Source organism: Bos indicus x Bos taurus, chromosome 19 (genome assembly GCF_003369695.1).
Source record: "Bos indicus x Bos taurus breed Angus x Brahman F1 hybrid chromosome 19, Bos_hybrid_MaternalHap_v2.0, whole genome shotgun sequence".
Classification (NCBI taxonomy): Eukaryota; Metazoa; Chordata; class Mammalia; order Artiodactyla; family Bovidae; genus Bos; species Bos indicus x Bos taurus.
In genome coordinates this window covers 63973163-63995542 of record NC_040094.1, presented here as the reverse complement: position 1 = coordinate 63995542, position 22380 = coordinate 63973163, and the positions used below count along the sequence as shown (strand labels likewise).

The window sequence follows — 22380 nt, the reverse complement described above, 5'->3', positions numbered from 1 at the left end:
GCTGCAGTCCCCGGGGTCGCACAGAGTCAGACACGACTGAGCCCGCGTGTATGCGCCTGTTGGCTGTATCTGTGGAGAACCCTAGCACACCGCTTTCATTTAGGAAGGAAACAGTTACTCAAACATGAAGGAGGGGGCTCCCTGACACGTGGTCCTCAGGACACGACTGAGAAGCTGGTGTGGACTTGCCCCATTGTCGCCCCTCAACTCCTCGTGGTACTGATAACAGGCCATTTCTCTGAAGGTCACCTCTGGGGCCTGTGAGGGGCACCACTTGCGGGGCGCTGGTGAGTTCCAGGTGAGAAGGAGCAGAAGTCAGAACTGCCCCCACCCCTGACTGGTAAGCCCGAGTGATTTTACTCCATACTGACTCAGACTTTGTTGTGTTAGTCGCCCCCTCCCAGATTTTGAGTATGAAAAAGTAAAACTCATATACCTTTTTAAAATAAGTGCTTGAGGAAACAAAAAGTCAGAAAGTGTGTTGGGGAAGGGCCCGTCATTTATGGTTTCTGAGCTGAGTTTATATACACTTTAATGTTTCACGAAAATCCTTTGATTCTGGAGGGGCTGCAAGGGTCCCAGTTCTGAGATTAATTTATAAACAGAAAAGAAAGTTTCACCCAGCCTGCAGGAGGGGAGACGAGGGCCCAGAACCGTGCTGAAGAGCCGCGGAAGTTGCACGTCCGGGGAGAGCGCCTGCCGGAGCGGCGCAGCGGCCAGGCCGAGAGGCCCGTCCGAACGAGCAGCCAGCGGCGCACGCTCAGCAGCGGGCTTCTGCTTTTCCCATGTGCACAAAGGCAAGCCCGGCACGGCGACAGAGGGGTACTTTAGGGCAAGAAGGCATGTCCAAGGAGCTCAGCACGCCAGCGAAGGCTGGAGTCCACGCGTCTGTCAGCTTGGAAGTAACGACCGACCGTCTGCAAGCGCGCTGACCCAGCCCTCTGCGGCGGGCAGCACCCGGTTTCCGGGTAAACCGTGAACAGTAACGGAGGTTACAAGTCGTGGCCGGCCGACGGGGTGGAAGGGGCTTTACAGCTGTGTCGGTGCGCCCGCAAGGGTGAGCAGTCCACACGCGGGGCCGCCGGGCAAGGCTGGACCCTTAAGAGCTGGGGTGGGGGTGGGAAACAGCTTAGGCTAGGTCCCTCGGAGCAGAAAGGGGTTTCCCAGGACTCCCCAGGAGGGTGCCAGGAGTGGAACCGCGGCCCGCTTCTCTGGCTCCCCTCTCGTACCCCTGACACAATAGGCACCCCTGACACAATAGGCGGTCCAGCCTCCCTGCGACGGGCTGGGCGGTGCCCCAGCCCCAATCGGGCTCCTTGCTGCCCCGCCCCCGGCCCCGCATCTGGCTCCTCGCCCCCCATCCCTGCCCGCTCCCCTGACCGCCCCCCTGCCCGATCCTCGCCCCTCTTCCTGCTCCTGGCCCCATACTCTTGTATTCAGGCCTTTGCCTCCTGGACTCAGAAGATGGCTGCATTTGGAGACAATGCCTTTAACCAGCTGATTTAAGTGAAAATGAGCCATTAGGATGGGCTCTCATCCAGTCTGATGGGTGTCCTCCTAAGAGGGGCTTGGACACCAGGGCACACACAGGCGTGCAGGAAAAACACCGCGTGAGGCTATGTCAAGAAGATGGCCATCGACAAGCCGTGGGAAACGGCCGCGAAAGAAATCAAGTCTGCTGGCACCTAGACCTCAGGCTTCTGGCCTCCAGAACCATGAGAAAACCAGTGTCTGCCGCTGAAGCCACCCAGCCCATGGCCACCCAGCAAACAGACGCGTGGCCCTGCCCAAGGCCACCCAGGCTGCACGCGCAGCTTTCTGGATTTCTTCCTGGAGCCCACATGCTACCCATGGTGGCTTTTTGCACCAAGAACCGAATGCTGTCTTAAAGAGAGCACGAGAGAACATCGGGAGTGACTGAAACATACGGTAGAGAGCCCATTTTGTCTGGCTGCTCTAAACCTCAAATCCAGAGGTGGCCACACCGAGAAGACACGTGGCGATCTGAGGTTCCGTCCCGCAGGCACCTTTCCCGTGTCCATCTGTGGACCACATGGAAGGGGCCGGCGCCTCCCTGCTCCGGATTCCACCTGGGAAAGGGGCATGGCGCCGCCGCATCCTCTCCAGCTTCTATCTGCCGACCCACGCCCATTCCCAGCCCGTTCCCAGCAGGCAGACACTGCCGTGTATGAGCGTTAAATCGGCCCTCCGGCATTAACAGGGTCCTTGGGAGGACTATCGTGAGTCCAGCTCCTTTAGACTCCAGTGTCGGCAATCCAGCTCCAAACCCCAGGCGGCCTCTCGAAACCCGCGTTCTGCTTTGCTGGGACAGACGTCTGTCTACACGATTAGACCAGAAATGTCGCCCCTGTGAGCGAGGACAGTATCCCTGGGCCTGATATAGTGCTTGGCAATATTAACTTGGACCAGCCCCATCCCGAAATTCCCATCGTCAGAGTCGCTTCTCTGGGTTAAGGCATCGAAGGCCCCCGTTAAACACGTTGCTGAGGGGCCATACACACCAAGACATCACCAGCCGCTAGTGTCTCTTTGTGACCTCATCCGAGTGGTCCAGACCACCTTAACCCCTCTGGGAGCATTTGGGGCAGCTGAGTTCTGGTGGGAGAAGAGGAAAGAGCCCCCAGGCTGTGGGGTGCCAGGAGCTGGAGTGAGCAGACAGGTGTGTCCTAGTGGAATGCAGGTGACCACCAGGGATAAAGGACTTTGCAAGGACTCGGCTGGACAGCTCTGAACCAGCCAGACCTCCGGGTTGGTCACCTCTTGACCCACAGCCCGGATCACGAGGGAGGGCCAGGCCAGGCAGCAGGCTCATGAGACCAGCTGGACCTCTGGAAAGAACCTGGCATCCCAGCACTGGCCTTGGTCTTGGCCGAGACGTGAGGTGGGGTGGGTGAAGATCCAGCGGTGCCCACCTCTCCCCTGGGAGCAGAGGCCGGAGTGATTGGCTACTCCGCCCCCTCCGGAGCAGTCAGCCCTCTAGTAGGGGGAGTGGGGAGGGGACGGGTCGGGCGACAGCAGCTGGGTGTGGGGGTGCCGGGGCTCACGGGCCAGCGAGGGCAGGGCAGGCTGTCCGGGCCGCGGTCCAGGGGAGGCCGCGGCTCAGCACGGGGAGGTGGACATCTGGTCGTAGTCTGGGCACTTGAGCAGCGCCGGGTAGCTGCTGTTCATCTGCAGGGAGGCGTCGCTGGAGAGGTCGGAGGGACTGCGGCCCCGGGCCCAGGCGTCCGGGTGCAGGAACTGGCCCGAGTAATCTGAGCAGTTGCTCAGACGCGGGCGGTAGAAGCCGGGGTGAGGCCGGTACAGGTCCTCGGCGGTATACCTCTTCATGAACAGGTACACGGACATCACCCCGGCGCTCTGTGGGAGGAGGCGGAGGGCGCTGGTGCTGGGGGCCTGGGTAGCGGCCAGAGGGGAGGGGAGGGGAGGGGAGGGGGGAGGGGCGGGGGGGAGGGGCGCAGGGTGCGGAGGGCATGGGGGAGGGGAGGAGGAGGGGAAGGGGGGGCGGGATGAAGGGCGGAGCCCGGGGGAGGGGAGGAGGAGGGGAAGGCGGGGCGGGATGAAGGGCGGAGCCCGGGGGAGGGGAGGAGGAGGGGAAGGGGGGGGCGGGATGAAGGGCGGAGCCCGGCGGGTCTCCTCCTCCCCCTACCGGCAGCCCCACCCCCATCCAGCCCCCGGGAAGGCTTTACCTCGGTTAACAGGAAGGAGATGGCTGCGAAGGCGAAGGACCAGCCATACTTGTAGCTGAAGTAGGTCTCCGTGTCCCTGGTCCTGTTGAGCATCTCGTCGTTGATGCTGGAGATGTAGAGCACCAGGCCCACCACGAGGGAGAGGCCTGCGGGGCGGGGGCTCAGGCAGGAGGCCCGGAGCTGCCCGGGGCACCCGCCTCACCTCCGGGCTCCGGGAAAAGGCGGCGCCTGGGTGACCATGAGCTCACTCTGGGGTTCAAGGGGAGCTGGAGTCCACCCCCCAAGACTGCCTGGACCGTCACCCTCCAGACGGAGGCCGGCGTGCAGGTGGGGCTCCTGATCTGCCAGGACCTCCCAGGAGCCCACCCCGCCCCTCCTCTGAGTCATTGGCCGGGACAATGACTAGTGTCCTGAATCCCCCCAGGTCACCCTACGGTGACCTCAGGTGGTTTCTGCTTTACTCAGGGGTAACGTGTGTTCCCCGCCAGAGGTGGCAGGGCCTCCAGTCCCCGGATAGGTGGTCTCTGCAGCCCACCCGCCCCTGGGTGTGGCCCGTGGGTGTGTCCTGAAGCCCTGGAGAGGCAGGGGTGGTGAAGACTGGCCAGCGGAACGTCAGAGGCCCAACCCCTCCCCTCATGGAGCAGAGGACAGACTCAGCATCAGCCTGGTCAGTCCATGGCTGTAATTAGATGAGGACACAATTGATTACTCTGTTTTCAGCTGTTTGGGTTTAATTCCATTCACATGGTTAAGCTGGGCACCTCGAAGGTTAAAGGAATACAAGTGTGATTCAGGTCTTTCTCACCACTTCACTCACGCTGGATCAGGCCCAAGTCAACCCTAAGGCGTAAGGTGGGGTGAGTAAGCAGCGTCTACTGCTGTCCTTAAACACTTCATGTGGCCCGGGTCAGCCTGAGATCTCTGGCCTGCTGCTGCCCATGAAACCTCAGGTGCCCTGAGGCTGCTGTAGGGCCTTGAGTCTTGTGGAGTTCATAGAAAAGCAGAAGGTACGCCTGGGTCTGTGAGGCCCAGCCCTTCTCAGGCAGGGTCCCTGTTTTCCTGCCCGCTTGTCCACATCCCCCGTTACGCTGCCTGTCTGTTTGGGGGCGGGGGGGGGCGGGCGGTGGGATCCAGCCCCAGGACGTGGCCTGATGATGCCGGGAATGGATGAGCGAGCACATGAACGACTGAATGATGGCAAGCGGACAGGTCCACGCTGAGGGGGCCCGGGTAGCCCAGGGGAGGGGCGGGGTCTCTGGAGGACAGCTGAAGGCTGGGAGGTGAAGAGGCCATTATCCCAAAGGCAGACTGTGTTTCTTTCACGTAGGAGCACAGGACACAGCCCTCCAAGAATAGGAACACTCGCGACCACCGCAGCTAAGAAGCGGTGGGGTAAGTGAAAGTCGCTCAGCTGTGTCCCCACTCTTTGCAGCCCCGTGGACTGCACAGTCCGTGGAATTCTCCAGGCCAGAAGACTGGAGTGGGTAGCCTTTCGCTTCTCAAAGGGGTCTTCCCCACCCAGGGATCAAACCCAGGTCTCCCACATTGAAGGTGGACTCTTTACCGGCTGAGCCACAAGGGAAGCCCAAGAATACTGGAGTGGGGAGCCTGTCCCTTCTCCAGGAAGGGGTGTTCTTTCTCTTCTGTGCATTCCCAACTCAGGAACTGAACTGGGGTCTTCTGCACTGCAGGTGGATTCTTTACCAACTGAGCTATCAGGGAAGCCCAAGAAATATAGTGCTAAGTCGTCTCGGACTCTTGCAACTCCATGAACTGTAGCCTGCCAGGCTCCTCTGCCCATGGGATTCTCCAGGCAAGAGTACTGGAGTGGGTTGCCATTTCCTCCTCCAGAAGAAGCTGCAGTGATGGTGTGGAATGAGGACCCTGGGTTCTCATCCCAGCTGTGTCCCGGCAGCTACCAGGTCACCCTCCTCCAGCGGGGAGGGTCCGGTCTGGGGTCCTCAGACTCTCTTCCAGCTCAGACTCAATTCTGCCTGGGCCAGTGACGCGCGGGTCCCTCGCAGCTGACCCACCTGTGGGACCAGGGCTTCCCGGGGCACAGCGGTCAGGAACCAAGTGTCAGGAGTCCAGTGTGCCCGAGCGGAAACAGCACCACTCACCCGAGAGGATAAAGAAGATGCCTGAGACAAAGGCCAGGATGGTCCTGTGGGGACGGACGTGTCCGATGTTGCTCAGGATGAAGCCGATGAACATGAAGAAGAGGCTGACCAGGGGGAACGGGGTGGCCGAGCGAATCATTTCTGACCGAGGGGACGGAAGGGTGCTGTCAGCCTCCAGGGGCTCATTCTGCGATCACCCCGCCCCCCAATCTGAGCAGCCTGCCAGCGTCCCCCAGCTGGTCCCCAGCCCCTGCCCTGCGTGAGTGGCCGGCCTCCACCTCCTCCTCGGTGGGCTTTCGTCCCTCGGCCCTTCACCTGCGGGGTCTGTGCTAACCCAGGGATTAGCGTCAGAACTGCACTGCAGCTTCATCTGGGGTCCAAGCCAGCTCTGGTGAGGCCAAGGCCATGGCATCAGTCTTGCTGGGGGATGGGGGTGGGGAGAGCTTGGTTCAGTCCCCTGGGGCTAATGGCGTGAATGTCTGTGCCCCACAAAGTGAAAGTCGCTCAGTTGTGTCCGACTCTTTGCGACCCCATGGATTACACAGTCCATGGAATTCTCCAGGCCAGAATACTGGAATGGGTAGCCTTTGCTTTCTCCAGAAGATCTTTCCAACCCCAGCATCAAACCCAGGTCTCCTGCATTGCAGGCGGATTCTTTACCAACTGAGCTACGAGGGAAAGAAAGTGAAGTCACTCAGTCGTGTCCGACTGTGACTTTCTGGACTGTAGCCTGCCAGGTTCCTCCATCCATGGGATTTCCCAGCAAGAATATTGGAGTGGGTTGCCATTTCCTTCTCCAGGGGATCTTTCCTGACCCAGGGGTCAAAGCTGGGTCTCCCGCACTGCAGGCAGATTCTTCACTGTCTGAACCACTAGGGAAGCCCCACAAAACTCGCATGTTACACCTAACACCCAAGGGATGGTATCTGGGGCTGGCCTCGGGAGGACTCACGTCATTGGGGTGGGGCCCTCATGAAGGGGGTCAGTGCCCGTAAGAGAGACAGGCGAGCCCCTCAGCTGAGCCACCACGAGAAGACACAGCAGGACGGCCTGGGCTACGCGCTGGGGAGAGGGTCCTCACCAGGAGCTGACCAGGCCGGCACCTCGATCCTTTTAAAAATTATCTTTTAACTTTAACTTTTTGGCTGCACCATGCAACATGTGGGGTCTTAGTTCCACAATCACGCCTGTGCCCTCTGCATTGGAAGCGTGGAGTCTTAACCACTGGACCTCCAGGAGAGGCCCTGGCGCCTTGGTCTTGGCCTTCTAATCTCCAGAGCTGAGAGGATCGCCTTTCTGCTGTTTCTAAGCTGCCTGGTCCGCGGTTTGCTGGGGCCGCCCACGTGGAGGAGGACACTGGGTGTGGACGCCCTCTCCTTGGTCGGGTCACAGCAGCTGGCAGTGCCAGCAACCTGACCCCCCGACAAACACTCTGCAGCGCAAGCTCGGCGACTCTGGTTGGCACAGCCAGCTGAGTCCCGGGGCGCTGGCTCTCAAGAAACAAGCTGCCTCTTCCCCTTGCCCCACTCTGCCCCATGCAGCCCATGGCCCGGGGTGGAAGGTCAGAGACACCTACTTAGTACGCTGACCGTGGACTCCGAGGTCAGCTGGGCGCTCGCGGGCATCACGTACTCGATGGTGAAGCAACGCCCCTGCTCCTCACCTGCAGGACAAGAGCCGCTTTTGCTCGGGGCCTTCGGCGAGCTTGTCTGGAGGCTCTAGCAGGCAAGCATAGCTACTCGTGCACCCTTGACCAAAGACCAGTCCTCCCCATTGGTTGTCCTCCTCGGCTGAGCGCACAGCTCCCAGAGGGGTGCGCAGGGAGCGCGGGGTGCGAGGGGAAGGGGACGCCCGCTTGACCAGCCCGGTCACCTGAACCAGCCCTGGGGATCAGTGGGGCGATGGTGTCCCTGCCAGATGCTCCTCACGTCCTTTGGGTCCTCCTGAGCTTGGATTTGCAGCTGGCACGTTCAAGTGGCATGGGCAAGCACTTCTAGAATCTTTGACCCCCTGTGTATTTACACCTGAGCTGGATCTAAGCCCTTGGGGGCCTGTCCCTGGCTGGTGGCCCACGGTGGACAGAGGTGGACACTCATCCTGATGTCACATTTTCCCCAGAGAAGCACCAAAGCTGCATGAAAAGCGATCAGCACTGCAGCTTGAGGCTGCATCAGATGTCTGGTGGCTTGGGGGCAGGAGCCACCGAGGGTGGCACATGGCTGGCTCAGGCGCCCCAGTGTGGGAGCCGAGGAGCAGAACCCGTGTCGCCACCTTGGTGGCCGGATCCGGGTGACCTAACGCTGCTTCAGATTTAAGCAGAGATGGAGGCCGCACAGTGCAGGAGGTGGGAGGTGGGGCCGGCGCTGGATGTCATTCACGAGGCAGACTCGGCCAGGCCTCCAGGTGTCATCCCTGCTGAGCACGAGTGGGTGCCCCCCAGCAGAGCCCTGCCATGAGGCTGGGAGGACCGAGTGTGCCCTGTGCCCACGGGCGCCTGGGTTACAGAGCCTCTAGGAAAGGCTGCGTGGACCCGCTGTGGTGTTTCCAGGCAGCCTTGAACAAAAGATGCTCTTGTGAAGCCTGGCTCCTGGTCATGATGAAGGGATAAGAGCAGAGTGCTTGGAGGAGCAGCTCTGGGTGGGGGCAGAGAACCCAGCAAGCGGGCAGGCGGCCCACACAGGCCGGATGGAAACCTGCTCCCTCTCGCCGAGTTGGAGAGACTGCACCTGGGTTTTGTCCCCGCCATTCCGTGGACAGACAGAGAATGTGCTAGGAGTTCCCCGGGGCCATGTGCATTCTCAGGTGGGAAGACCCGGGTCTCGGAGGGGAGAGGACCTGCCTGATGGACACTGATGGGCAGGGCTGGCCGCCAAGGGGAGCACGTCCGCGGGAATGCCTCCTTCCTGCAGGGACGCTGCTTCCCGGGGGGTTTGGGGTCGGGGAGCTGCTCCTCTCTGGGGCAGTGCTGGCTGCGGTCAGGGCACACTTACCTGCCAGGAAGCAGACCCGCCACAGGCCCGAGTGCAGCGACATCCTGGTCTCGGTGCTCTGGTTCTGGGCCAGGACCACGCCCTCCTCCAGGTACAGCCAGTAGTCCGTGCTGACGGCGATGCCCAGCAGGCCCAGGCTGCACACGGCGAAGACGCTGCTCAGCAGGGTCAGGGCCTTCCTCCCACAGGCGCCCATCCTCCCGGTCAGCCCAGTGGGCGTGGGCTCTGGGGGCAGGAGAGCGAGACAGCGGCGAGAGCAGGCACGGCCTGGGAGGGAAGCAGAGCCCCCGCGGGGCAGAGGGTGAACCAGGGCCGGCAGGCCACCCGGACAGAGGGGCCGCCTTCTCTCCCAGGGGGAATGCAGGGCCTGCCTGCCTGACCTCTGTGAGGGGCCCATGTCCTCTCGAGCCCCTGGCTGATGCTGCCGCTCACCCATCCGTCCGTTCAAGCAGCCCAGTGTGCCCGAAACGAGAGGCGGGGATGAGCAGGACCCGCCCACGCCCTTGACAGGTGTCCACCTAGAAGACAGTGCTTCCAACCCCAAAGCAAGGAGCCTGCAGCTTGGCGAGTTCTGCCCCAGGGGTGGGGCGGGGTGGGGAGGAGGCCTGAACTCTGCTGGGAGGGTCGCAGTCGGAAGCAACATCAGGTGTGGGGGCTCCCTTCCTCTGCGGGGTCTGGGCTTGCTGTAGGAGGGGAAGGGAAGAGGAGGAAACGGGCGCCCTTCACCAGAAAGAGGGGCAGGAGCCCCACTCCATCAGCTGACCTGGGGTTGGGGCAAGGGGGGGCTGACCGGTACAATGGGCCCGTGCGGACACCTGGAGGCAAAGGGGCGTAGCCCCGGGCAGGTCAGCACAGGCCTTAATCCCAGCCAGAGCCGCCTGCACCGGCTGCCGAAACACACTCCAGGCCACTCTCCACGCAGCGGGTGGGAGGTGGAGGGGCCGGCCGGCCCGTGAGGCGCCCCCTGTGCGTGGGCCCCGTGCTGACTGCCCAGAAGCAAAGCAATCAGTCTCTGTCGACTGCAAGCTGGAGAAACACAAGAAGACAGCGGAACAGCCAGGACAGGAGGGTGGGCCGTGTTCCGCCCAGCGGAGCCTCGGGTCCGAGGCGGAGGTGTGGGGTGCAGATAGGGCCCCTTGGGGAACGGCTACCTGGACCAGCTGGATGTCCCCACGTGGGTTATGGTCCTGAGAACTCTGACAGCCGTTTACGAACTATTTTCACTTACATTTGAGGCTCACAAAATCCCATTATCTGCCACAGGGACCGGAATTAGAACCCCGAGGATGGTGAGTGCAGTAAGCGAAGGAGAGAGCAACAGGTGGGAATACCATGAGCTGCAGAGAACCTTGAAGGAGCCGTGGGAGCCCTGGCGCCATGCTCAGCCGGGTCCTGAGCAGCCGTGGGCTGCGGGGAGATTAGGCTTCCTGAGGCCTGGCCCCCTCCCAGGACAGGGAGGAAAGGACAGCAACACAAGCTGAAGTATGCTGAATGTTCATCACTGCTCGGTGGTCTGCCAAGCACTTAATTTTAATCTTCACAACCAGATGACCACCCCCATTCTATAGGTGAGCGACCTCTGCCGGTGGTTCAGTGGTAAAGAATCTGTCTGCAAGGCAGGGTCCCTGGTCAGGAAGATTCCCTGGAGGAGGAAATGGCAACCCACCCCAGTACTCTTGTCTGGAGAATCCCACGGACAGAGGAGCCTGGCGGGCTACAGTCCACGGGGTCGCAAAGAGTCGGCCACGACTGAGCACACACACGTGCCTCACCAGGAAAGATGCTCATGTTGTAAAACTGCAGGAAAAAGCTGGATGTGAAAGCATGTGTTTAATGTGAACTCAACTGTAAAAGTCATAGACTGGGAAGAAAAAAACCAAAATGTTGATAGTGGATGTTTCCAGGTAATAGGTTGTGTATATTTGATTTCCTCTCTACTTTTCTAAAAGAACATGTATTATTTCTACATCCAGAGAAGAAAGCTAAATAAAGGCCAGACTCATCAATTCTCCAGTCACTGCCCACGTAAAGAAAAGGCAAGGGCCCTTGAACTCCCGGGCGAGAGAAGCTGAGATGCAGTGTCATCCTTTGGAGCGTGGAGCCTAGAAAGCACAGCAGCTTTGAGTTTTTTAAGATGATTACCCAGCTGCCATTACCTGGAAGTATTAGCTTAATTATCAGGAATTAATAGTTGCTAATTATCATTCATGACTAGCGATTAGGGAGAAATGTCTTGTGGAGATGAAATCACTAATGGCACATTTTCCTGCCCAGGCCGATAATAAAACGACGTGGGATGAAGTGCTTAGGCGCTGGGAGACAGGTGAGCCTTGGTTAGAGGACAGCTGGGGAGGATGGACGGGTTTAATTGAGAGAAGGAGGAGGAACTTGGAAGACCAGGCCAGTGTAGACGCCTGATCTCCGCAGCCAACAGCCCAGAGAGAAAGCCCAGGACTTTTGCCTGATGAAGGTCTGGGGACCTCGGTTCTCAGCGGGGCTTTAAGCCACCGGCAGCAGCTGCTCCTGTTCGCTGGTCCAGGACTCGGCACCAGCCTGGCCAGCTCCCACAGGACACACCGGTGGCCAGAGGGCTCCTGTGACCTGGTTTCCACGGTGCTGACCCCCTCATTCTACGGGGGTTAAAGAAGGACCACAAATTCTCTGAGCCTCCACTGGGAGCTGGGGCTCCTCGCAGCTCCTCTCCAGAGCCTGGCAGGCCCGGGATGCTGCACCGGCAGGCATGCTGTGTGCCTCCTGGGTCCAAGGCGGTGCAGGTGCCCCGTGGCCGGGAATCTTCCCGGAACAGGGATCAAGCCAGGGCTCCACGTTCCCAGCGCTGGCAGCAGCCACAAACCAGAGGCACACCCTCCCCTCCGTCCCAAGTCACCCCCGGCCGCCTGGCACGCCAGGGGCCTCGGGAGCAGGCGGCACGCAGCAGCCCGCCCTTGGGACAGCCCCCACGACAGGCCCCAGCAACGCCTCCCACCCAAAGAGAAGCAGGCGCTTATCAGTCCCGCACGACAGGCCCCAGCAATGCCTCCCACCCAAAGAGAAGCAGGCGCTTATCTCGCAGCACTTGTGCAAACCGAAGCCCCTTAGAAAAGGCGGGGGGGGGCGCCTACGTCCTCCTTTGGGATCCTCCTTACAGAGTGGGCAGGGGGCTGCAGCCTGCGGGACTCAGCGCACTAGTTCTTAATTGTCAGCAGTTAGAAGCCCGCCCCGGGGGCCTCCACCCCCTCACTCAGCTAGCAGGTGCGGTAAAAGCCAGCGAGAAATGAAAGACAGTTTTGCTCCCTGTGTCTTAACACGTGTGGACAGGGGAAACGTGCCTCCTTGATCTGGTTTTGGTGACACTGGCCGTCCATCTGACCCAGGCTGAGGAAGGCTGCAGAGAGCGCTGACCCGGGGTCTCCGCTCTCGGCCCCCGCGCTGACGGACGCTCTGCCGCCTGGGCTCCCACAGGCCGAGGTCTACCGGACCAGGACTCTGTGCCAGGCACTGTTCACAGTGGTTCACACGCCATTCACAGCAACCCTCGCAGCAGGCACTGTTATTATTAATATGAGGATGTTTAACGCTGCTCACTTCTTCACAAGCTCATGAGGATTCTGGGAGCCACACAGGTCAGCAGGTGCAAACAGGGACTCAGCCTGGTGGGCGCTCATCCCAGCCACGGCCACCGTCCCCACGTGAGAGCTGAGGGGGTGTGGGTTGGCCCTCTGCTCGTGTTCACCCAGCCAGCAAGTGGGGAAGCCGGGGTGCGAGCCTGCAGTCTGGCCCGTCCTCCGTGCTGTCTCGGCTGGTTCTCAGAGCTGCAGAGGGAGGTGGAGGTTCCCGGAGCACCGAGCTCACTACCGGACACTCGGTCCCGACAGAAGCAGACTCCTGACTGTCAGTGGAAGTGTGGCCCGTTTTCCCTCAACGTCATCAGCCTCTTGCCTAAGATAAGAGGGCTGAGGATTTCAGGCCTTCTCTCCCTGGCCTTTGCCTCACTCAGGTGGACGGACGAACCCGGTATTTTCCTGTGCGATGGTGGTCTTGGAGGAGGAGGGGGAGAAGGAGGAGGGAGGGGAGGAGGAGGGAGAGGGGAGGAGTCAGCTGAGAGTCCCACTGGACATGCCAGTCAGTCCTGGTCACACTCAGCCCCTCCCTGCTTAGAACCGGCGTTCACAGAGATACTGCTTTTTCTGCCGAGTGCCGAGTCTCCCTTCTGGAAGGAGGATGGAAGGAGAGGGGTATGGAGCGTGGGAAGGAAAGCAGCCTGGCTTTGGAGAAACTGCCTGGACGGCACCTCGCGGCCAGCTCGGGACCCTGAGCAGGCTCGCCGCTCACAGAGCAGCCCTGCAGAGGGGACCTCGCGGGACAGCCACGTGGCCCGGCCGGGTTGGGGCGCCGGGACGCGCTCCCGTAACACCTCCCCCCAGCGCGGCCTCCCTGCCTCCCACACCTTCTGCCACGACTGACTCGGGTGCTGACGGTCCAAGCGTCCCCTCCCTCCTCCCCCTGCGCCCCTGCCCTCCTCCCACGCGCCTGTCCGGGCCCCCTTCAGTCCCAGGCGCGGGTCGCTGCGGGTCCAGGAGGAACCCCGGGGCCCAGCCCTCCAGCCCCGCCCCCCGCGTTAGTGCGGATGGAAGAGCCGGCCCCTCGAGGGCAGCGTCGTGAGAGCCGGGCAAGGAGAGAGAAGCATGTGCTTCTCTGAGGGGCCTGTCTCAGCGCGAGGCTTCCTGCCTCCCCTCCACCCGGTAACTTGAGGTGAGACTGCTGGGGAGGCCCCCGCGGCCTGGGCCCTAGCACCCGTCCCAGGAGGGGGGCCCTGAGGCGGCCCATGGTCCGCAGAGGTTCCGGCATGGACCCCCACACGTCTGGGCTCCAGCAGACGCCTCACGACTCTCAAGACAGGGGGTCAGGGTGCTGACTGCGTTTTTAAAGAGACAAGATTTCCAGACTGGACGATGGAACCGAGGGCCTGTGGAGAGGATCAGTGCCAAGAAGGAGGGGTCTCACCATCCCCTGGGCCCCCCAAGAGAGGCTGGTGACAAGGTGGGGATGATGTTCTGTGTGTTCCCCGCCAGGACCCCACCTCACAGGCCCAGGGCCACGGGGCGCAGAAGAGCCTGGGAAAGGAGCTGACCCTCAGCCCGGCAGCCTCGTCCCATCACCCTGGGTGTTGGTACTGCCCCCACCTGGTCCAGAGCCCCCTCCGTGATGCCAGAAGGAGGCTTCTCCCCAGCGGGGCTGCGAGGGCTCCAGGACGCAGGAGGTCACGGGCTCTCGGCAAACGCGCATCATCTTTTCTTGACCAGGAAGGACACAGGACTGGCCACATAGGCACTGACCCAAGCCCGGAGCCCTGGGGGCGGGAGGTCATGGGCATCGCACTGGAAAACTGGACAAGGCAGAGATGAGGGTGGGCTTTGCAGGGCCAGAAGCACAGAGCCCTCCGGAGAGGCAGGTGCCTGCCCTCCAAGAGGTCAGGGCAGGCAGGAACCTGCGTGTGTCCCCAGGGCCCCTCAGGACCCCAGAGGACACGGGGGTGCCAGAGGACACTTCATGCCAGCGGGCCTCTCCCTGCTGCTCATCAGCGCCACCTGGGAATTCAAAACAAATCCCAGTAATGCCAGTTCACTTCCAAGACCAACGAGTGCCAACCCTCTGTAGGGGTGAGGAAGTGGGAGGGGGTGAGGCATCCGTATTTTCCAAGAATCCTGGGTGATTCTAATGTGTAACCAAGGTTGACAGCCACTCGCTGACTCAGGGACCCTCTGGCCCTGGAGATGCACAGAATCCACACTCACGGTTGGACCTCCTTCACTTTGGACCCACACCGAGCCATCCAGTACGGCAGCCGCACGTGGCTCCCGAGCCCGTGAAATGTGTATGCCTGATCCAAGCGGAGATGAGCTGTTCGTACAAATACACACTGCAAAGTCCTAAGACTTTGCGTGAGAAAGAAGGTAAAGCACCCCACTAATGACTTATAAAAACATGGGTTATATGGCGAAATGGTATACTGGCCTAAAAATATATGAATTTTACCTATGTCTTTATACTTTTTAGCGTGGCTTTAGAGAATTTTAAATTACATTCTGTGGTGCACATAATATTTCTATTGGACAGTGCTAATCTACAGACTACTTAATTCAAAATGTATTCACTATAATTCTTCTAACTTTGTTACATCTGTTTTTTGATAATAATTTTCCTTAAACTTCTCTTCATGATTCCAAGTATATAACATTCTTGAAATGACAAAAATAAAGAAATGGAGAATAGATTAGTGGGTGTTGGGCCTGGAGTGGAGAGGTCAGTTTGGTCATAAGAGAGCAACAGGCAGCAACCTTGTGGTGCAGAATGTCCTGGACTGACTGCCTTCCTGTCGGTGCCCTGGCTGTTCGATCCCTGCGTGGCGTGGTGCCCCTGTCCCCGCGTGGCGTGGCGCCTCTGGAGTTGGGCTCAGCAGTCAAGAAGCCACCTGCAATGCAGTAGGTGATGCAGGAGATGAGGGTTCGATCCCTGGGCTGGAAGATCCCCTGCAGGAGGAAATGGCACCCCACCCCAGTATTCTTGCCTGGGAAACCCCATGGACAGCGAAGCCTGACAGGCTACAGTCTACGGGGTCACAAAGAGTTGGACGTGACCGAATGACTGAACTCGGTTCACACCATTGGGGGAACTGGGCACAGGGCATGTGGGCTGTCTCTGTAAGAAATCCCATGATTTCTCACAACTGCAAATGAATTTCAACTTACCCAAAGAGGAAACTTTAATTAGAAAAGCACAATCTCACATCTGAACTGGTGTTTCTCATGCTCTGCTGGTGAGGGGGTGCGCGGTTTACCCTTTTGGAAAGCAACTTAGCAAACACCACTGAGTGTTAAGCATTTCATTTCTCTCCATCCCAGCAAGGCTACTTCTGGGAATTGCCACTAGGGAAACGGATAAAAATGTAAGGACAAAAACACACAGAGGTGTCTGTGATAGCAAAGTGCTAAAACCGCCTAGACGCTTTTCCGGAAGGGAAGGGTTATATGAGCTATGGTTTATCAACTCAATCTACCGTCACATAGTCGTTACGGGAAATGTCAAATGAAAAACAGAAAAGGGGGATACAGAACGCCAGTAGTTTGCTGCTTTGTAAAAAAGAAAAAATCTGTTACGTGACTTCGTGAATACAAAAATAGTCGTCACGGGTGCTTTGACTGCAGGATGATGGACGGGTCTTTCTTTCTACTTCACTGTTCCTGTTCGCTGGTTCTGTGGAATAAAAGGCATCGTGTTTTTCGTTTTTGTATTAGTGGTCTTCCGGGTGCTGAGGGACAATCCCCACCAGGTGGGGGGGCGGTGGCTGACCTGCCCCCTGCCGGCTGACCATGGTGATGCCCGCTGCGCCCTAAGAAGTGGACACACCTGGACAGATGACCAGTTATGGGCAGATTTAGGCCCCCATTCCTGCCCAGAGCCACACTGCCCATTAAGAGGGTAGAAAGAAGAATCTGAAACTTCATGGCTTCTGTGAAAGCTTTCTCAGCTTCATCCAGTAAAGACACGAAACAGTGACCATAATATAATATAAATGGTGATCATAATATACTGCCTGTGAAAGTGTTAATTGCTCAGTCGTGTCCGACTCTTTGCGACCCCATGGACTGTAGCCTGCCAGGCTCCTCTGTCCATGGGATTCTCCAGACAAGAACACTGGAGTGGGCTGCCATGCGTCCAGGGGGTCTTCCTGACCCAGGGATTGGACTCATGTCCCCTGTGCTGCAGGGAGATTCTTTACGGTCTGAGCCACCGGGGAAGACCGTATCTGGGTCCAATGTCCGCAGTCCCCCGGGAGTAGGTTTACATGTTCAAGACTCTGAGTGTGAGTTCCTTGAAGACTTCTTTTTCTGAATCAACTGTATATTTAAAAGTCTTCCTAAGTGCTGGTCACTGGATGTGTTAGCTGAGCTCACTGTTGACAAAAAGGGGAGTCTCTAATTTTGTGCCTGCTTTTCACCCCCTTCTCTCCTGGGAGGGGCGTTGGGGGCTTCCAAAGAGCTCTAACTGCTGCTCAGCATTATGGAGTCAGGGGGAGGAAGGAAGACTCTTTCAACTTTTCTGAATTTCCCAGTGTGCTGTAACAAGCACAAATTATTTTTCCAGTTGGGATGTGTGTATGTGTATGTGTGTGTATAAACTTTCACTTAAAAATTAACAAAAGATGACCTATATATAGAGAAAAAACATTTTAAACCGGAGCTGCTTTCTGACAAAGAGTGGCTGGCAGTGACCCCCCCACAACCCTCTTGTCCCGCCCCCAGGTGGCGGTCCCTGCTCCTTCCTGGGGCATGATCAGCCTGCCCCAGGCTTCTGCAATGTTCTATTTTTGTTTTCATTATTTAACTGTGCCCCATATACACGGCTAAGTGGAGTGTTCGGTTCCATAGCTTAATGGACAGCTGACCTCTGTGTGCAGACGCTCAAGTCATATGGAGCTCTGCAGGCCATCAGCTGCGGGTGGGGGGTGGGGACAGATGCCAGGGGCACCTTCCTGAGGTCAACTTTAGTCCAAGGCTGAAGACCAGGGAGGGGGTCGTGGCTGCCGGGGTAGACCCAGGGCAGGGTGAAGCTGGCGGCACATGCCAGGGGGGGTCAGGGCTGGGGCAGCGTGCAGACCGCCAGCACCTTGCTCTCGGGGCTGAGTGGCTTGTGGGGCTGGGGGCCGGCCACCCATCACCTTGCTCTCTGCCTCTCCTAGCTGACGCGGGACTTGGAACTCAGCTCCCGGCCCAGCTGGCGGGGAGCTGTCCTGAGAACTGCCCTTTGGAGGACGAAGGGGCTGCAGTTCCTCTCCCTCATCGCCTTTCTTAATCATGTAATTGCTAGACCTTCCAGTGATCTGAATCAAGTCCCACGACGGTTACACGCGCGGGAGCCTGGGAACCGCGGGGTAGTCATCAGGCAGGCAGGGAAAGGCGCAGGGTGCAGGCCTGTGTGCTGACTGCCTGATCGGCAGCAGCGACGCCCTCCCGTCCCCCGCACTGAAGGGGTCTCACTGTCGTGTAGGTTTGGGACCTCACAGGCTCTCTCCGTTGAGCCCAGGAAGACGCTGTTCCGGAAGGTGTGATCCACTCTGTGGTGAGCAAACAGGCTGCTGCCAGACGGCCCTGCCCAGGGAGGCGGGCAGGACCTGACCGTGCGTCCTCTGGGGTGCAGTCCTCCGTGTCCACCCTTCTCCCCATGAGGCAGGACTCTTTTCCAGGCAGACGCCAGCACAGAGCCCCCCAGTGTGATTCCCAGAACTCCGTCGGGGGCACCGTGATGGATCCAGGTTGGGTGGGCCCCGCCCAGGGGCAGGCATGGCCGAGGCAGGGGGCCTACGGCTGCTTCCCGCTGTCCCCTCCCCAGGCTGACTTCATCCCCCTGAGCCCTGCCCGCCCAGTGCATCGGCCCCGGGGGCCCTCAGACGCCGAGCGGTCCTCAGCCTTCCCACAGCGGCACGTTTGTCAGCGGGGAGGTGCGCGGCTCAGTCCGGGGAGCGGGGCCGAGATCAATACCGGGAGTGACGTCTCTGTGCTGTATGCACCTCCCGAGCTTTGTCTGCGTCCACAGAGTCGGCAGGAGACGCGGCTGCGGTTCGATACTAACTGATCATGATGCTGGGTGAACCCAGGGGGCTCCCTTAATGGCCAGCCGTCGCCTGCTGCCCTTGGGTTGAAACGGGTCCTCAGCAAAGGCCCACGTGCCCCTGCATCTGACACGCATGTCCTGGCTCCTCTCCACCGAGCACGGGGCCTGCTCAATGGGGTCTGAACGCAGGTCACCAGCTGGCTGCGCAGATGAGGGAAGAGGATCGGAAAAACACAAACAGGGACCCCCCAGACCCATTGCTCCTGCAGACACAAAGGTGCCAACCTTGGGCTCAAATGAGCTGAAATCCAAGTGGTGCAAACGGCATCATCAGCCAGTAACACTTTAGTCTGAATTTGCGGAGCTGGTCCGAGGGGACAGTCACAGTGCCTGTGGAGCACAGGGGGTCCATGCAGAGGGCCCAGCCACACCTGGCCCGGCCTTGAGCTGCCTGTGAAGACAAGCTCTGGGCTTGGCTCTCCAGTGCCCACCGGGCTTGGCAGCAGCTGTTTTGCCAATGCTGTGCCACCTAGACTCTCCGCTGACCCCCCAGGCCTTCCACCTTCTCAGCTGGGTCTGAGTTGACCCTCTCGGTACAGATGCTACAATAATGAAATATAGCAGGGTGGGTGGGGCCACAACAGCTCCTGGCACATGGCAGCCGCTCTCCACCCAAGCTTCTGGAAGTTTCCGAGGGGGGTTGGGGGGGCACGGGGGTGCCTCGAGGTCTGGAGCAACGTCCATGGGAAGCCTTCAGGGCGGTGACTGAGGGTGTAGGAGGCAGAGCAGGGTTCCCTGTGCCTGAGATGGTGCCCCCGCTGGGGCTCAGAGGTGGGTGCCGGGCCAGCCCCCAGCCTCAGTGGACCGAGTCCAGGGCCACTAGCTGGGGGCCCTCTTCTTTATGTCCTTGGGGGCAGTGAATGCCCCAGAGCAAAGGAAGCAGGTGTGGAAGGATCTTTCCCCTGCAGGTTCACAGCCTGGCTTGGTCCCAAAAGCCGAGCGTTCTTCACTCACATCTGTTCGGGGTTCAGACCCCAGCTCCATCGCAGCTGCGTGACCCCGGGCTCGCCGCTTCACCTCTCTGGACCTTAGCTTCCCTGTGCATTTCGGCTGAAGCTGCACGTTCCAGGCGCTTCTCGACACGATGGTCTGACTCGGTCCCACAAGGACTCCTGGCGGCCCTGATGTTCGGCTCGGAGGGGACGCGTGACAGAGCTGAGGTGGCGCAGACCGAGGTGGGGGTGGCCTCTGCGCCCGGCTCTGAGACCACGCGACCACCCAGACCGCAGTCGTGTCCTGGGGGCCAGGCTGCCGGGGTGGGTCTAGGAGAAGGCCAAGATCACAGCCACAGGCACTGGCCTCCCCGCGGCACTGCGGCAAAGAGCCCGCCTGCGAGGAGGGGGACTAGAATGCGACCCCTGGGTCAGGAAGACCCCCTGGAGAGGAAATGGCAGCCCGCTCCAGCGCTCGTGCTGGGAAATCCCCTGACAGAGGAGGCTGGCAGGTTACAGTCCGCGGGGTCCCAGAGTCGGGCACGACTGAGCACGCACACACACACAGGCACTGCAAGGCCTGGTCCAGGGTGGAGGGGGAGTTCAGTGTGGGTGGGGAGCAGGGTTAGGTTGTCCTGATGCAGAAGCGTAAAAAAAAAAAGACGTTTCCACACACAAAGCAATTCTGCCTGCCTTCTCCAGGAGACATCTCCTCCAGTAAAGAGGTGGGGGCTGCGTGACCACTTCCCACCCAGCCATCTCGAGGTCCGTCACAGACATGCCCTGGGCCCCGGAAGGAGGCAGCTGGTGCTGGCACTGGTGCTGGACGTGGCATCCACCAGCCCCGCAGACCGGCCAGGCTCCTTCTGCAGAGTGAGTGAGGCTGGCCCGGGCGCCTAGGGCCTCTGGGACAAAGAGGTGAGCGAGGTTCGCGCCTCAGGGAGCAGCCACCTATTTTGAGACCAAGCGAGACTCACACCAGATGTCACCTGCTTCCCAGCGGTGAGCAGGGGTGTCTGCCTGCCTCCATCACCCCTGGGGAGGTGCACCTTCGGCAGCCAGCACTCTGCCCACGCCTGCCGGCACCACTCAGCGGGCTCTCGTTTGGAGGACAAGCCGTGCTGAGCAGTGGGTGTGGGTGCTAAGTCAGGACCCAGGAATGCAGGCAGGCTCCAGGGAGCCTGGCTTCCCGTGAGCAGGGGGGGAGGTGGGCAGTCAGGAGTGCAGGGTCTGGCTCTGTGACCATGTAGCTGGAGGCCCTGGACAAATCGCCTCACGGTCTGAGCCCCTGTGTGGCCATGAAATACAGGTACCATCATTCAAAGGGTTTTGGGGAAAATAAACTTTGACGGAAACGCAGGGAAATTGGACCCCTCGCACGTTGTTGGTGGGAGTGGGGCACGGTGCAGCTGCTGTGGAAAGCTGTGTGGTGATGCCTCAGTAAGTTAAACATCGTGTCCTGTGCTGTGCGACCCCAGGATAGTAGCCCGCCAGGCTCCTCCATCCACAGGATTCTCTGGGTAGAAATACTAGAGCCGATTGCCAGGGCCTTCTCAGGGGATCTTCCCGACCCAGGGGTCAATCCTGAGTCTCTTACGTCTCCTGCATGGGCAGGCGGGTTCTTTACCACGGAGCCACTTGGGAAGCTTGGAATCCCCAGAAGACCCAGCAATTCCACCTCGAGGGACACGCCTCAGAGAACGTTCACAGCAGCACTCACACCGTGTCTGGAGCTCTGTGTGCTGCGAGTCGGCGTCTACACCACCGTCATCTGCCTCTTAATTTTATCAGTGCACCACCCGATGGGGAAACAACTTGCCCCTTCGTGTTAGAATTAAGGAACCTGAGGCTCAAAGAAGGAAGATGACGAGGTCGCACCGCGGTCAGGCTCCCACCCCCACGGCCCACTCTGGGGACGAGGTGGTGAGGAGCCTGGGGATTCAGCCCTGAGCAGCCCTGAGCAGCCGAGCCCGCCGTCTGCTCTGCAAAATGGGCTCACCACGAGGTGCAGCCCCGTCAGCGTCAGTTCTGATTATGTGTGTTACCATCACGGGGGCTGCCTGCTCTTAACAGGAGAAGTACCCAGGGACCTGCGCTCCCGAGGGGCCTGGCCCATCCTCTCAGGACCCAAGTGGGGGTGCCCCTCCAGAGCCCAGCTCTCTCCCCAGGCCCAGATCTGCCCCCCTGCCCAGCTGGCCCCGGTGAGCTGCAGACACGAGCACGCAGGGACGGCTGCTGCGGCTTTGCTGGAAGCCCTGCCAGGAGCGGCTCCACCTCTGGCCTTGCTCAGGCTAGGCCAGCTGCCAGGTCCTGTCTGGGTGAGAGCTGCCCCACGCCCTCTGCCCTGAGCTGGTGGCCTCGGGCCTGCAGGGCGTCCCTTCCAAGAAGGGCTCACGGAAGCCAGGCTCCAGGGCGGGAGGGCCTGCCGCCCCTCCCTGAGGGCTGGGAACCCAGGCGTGGGCTCTGGGGACGCGGGGACCCCTCCCCATCTGGGTGACGATGCCCAGCGGTGGCGGCTTCCCTGAGCCACACGAGGGCTGCTCCCGCAGCTCAGAGGCTGCTTCTGGATAACGAACCCTGGCTCTCACTTCCCAGATGTCCCTCCGGAAACAGGAGCTACTTCGACAGCGAGAAATTAAAACAACAAACAACGGGGGGTGTGAAGACCGCAGTGGCCCGCCTTCCAAAACGTAGCTCTTGAACCACGTGTCCCCCCCAAGCCTCCTCCCCCGCTGCTCACTGCCGGTCCTGCCCAGGTGCTGACACCAGGGGCCTGGCACCCCCTTGAGCGCCGCGGGGACCAGGGTTCCGCCCTTGCTGGGCCACCTGTCAGCCTTGTGGTTTCAGGGGAGCTACTTCACACCTCTGGGCCTCCGTGTCCTCATCTGTGAAATGGGGATGATAAAGCCCACTGCCCACAGCTGCTGGAAGCGTGCCAGTCTCTCAGTCGTGTTCAACT

General features: G+C 60.0%; 1 protein-coding gene across 3 annotated transcripts in view; it reads right to left on the bottom strand.

The window, feature by feature from the left end:
- Positions 1-469: 469 nt before the first annotated feature.
- CACNG5 (calcium voltage-gated channel auxiliary subunit gamma 5) overlaps positions 470-22380 on the bottom strand; it is a 29547-nt gene continuing 7636 nt past the window's right edge. For all 3 annotated transcript variants that reach the window (XM_027519244.1, XM_027519241.1, XM_027519242.1), the window contains 5 exons: positions 8818-9084; positions 7404-7490; positions 5828-5968; positions 3708-3853; positions 470-3378 (listed from right to left, as the gene is read on the bottom strand). In XM_027519244.1, coding sequence (XP_027375045.1) covers positions 3121-3378; positions 3708-3853; positions 5828-5968; positions 7404-7490; positions 8818-9013 — 828 coding nt within the window. In that variant the 5' untranslated portion in view covers positions 9014-9084 and the 3' untranslated portion in view covers positions 470-3120. The remainder of the gene's footprint in view (positions 3379-3707; positions 3854-5827; positions 5969-7403; positions 7491-8817; positions 9085-22380) is intronic.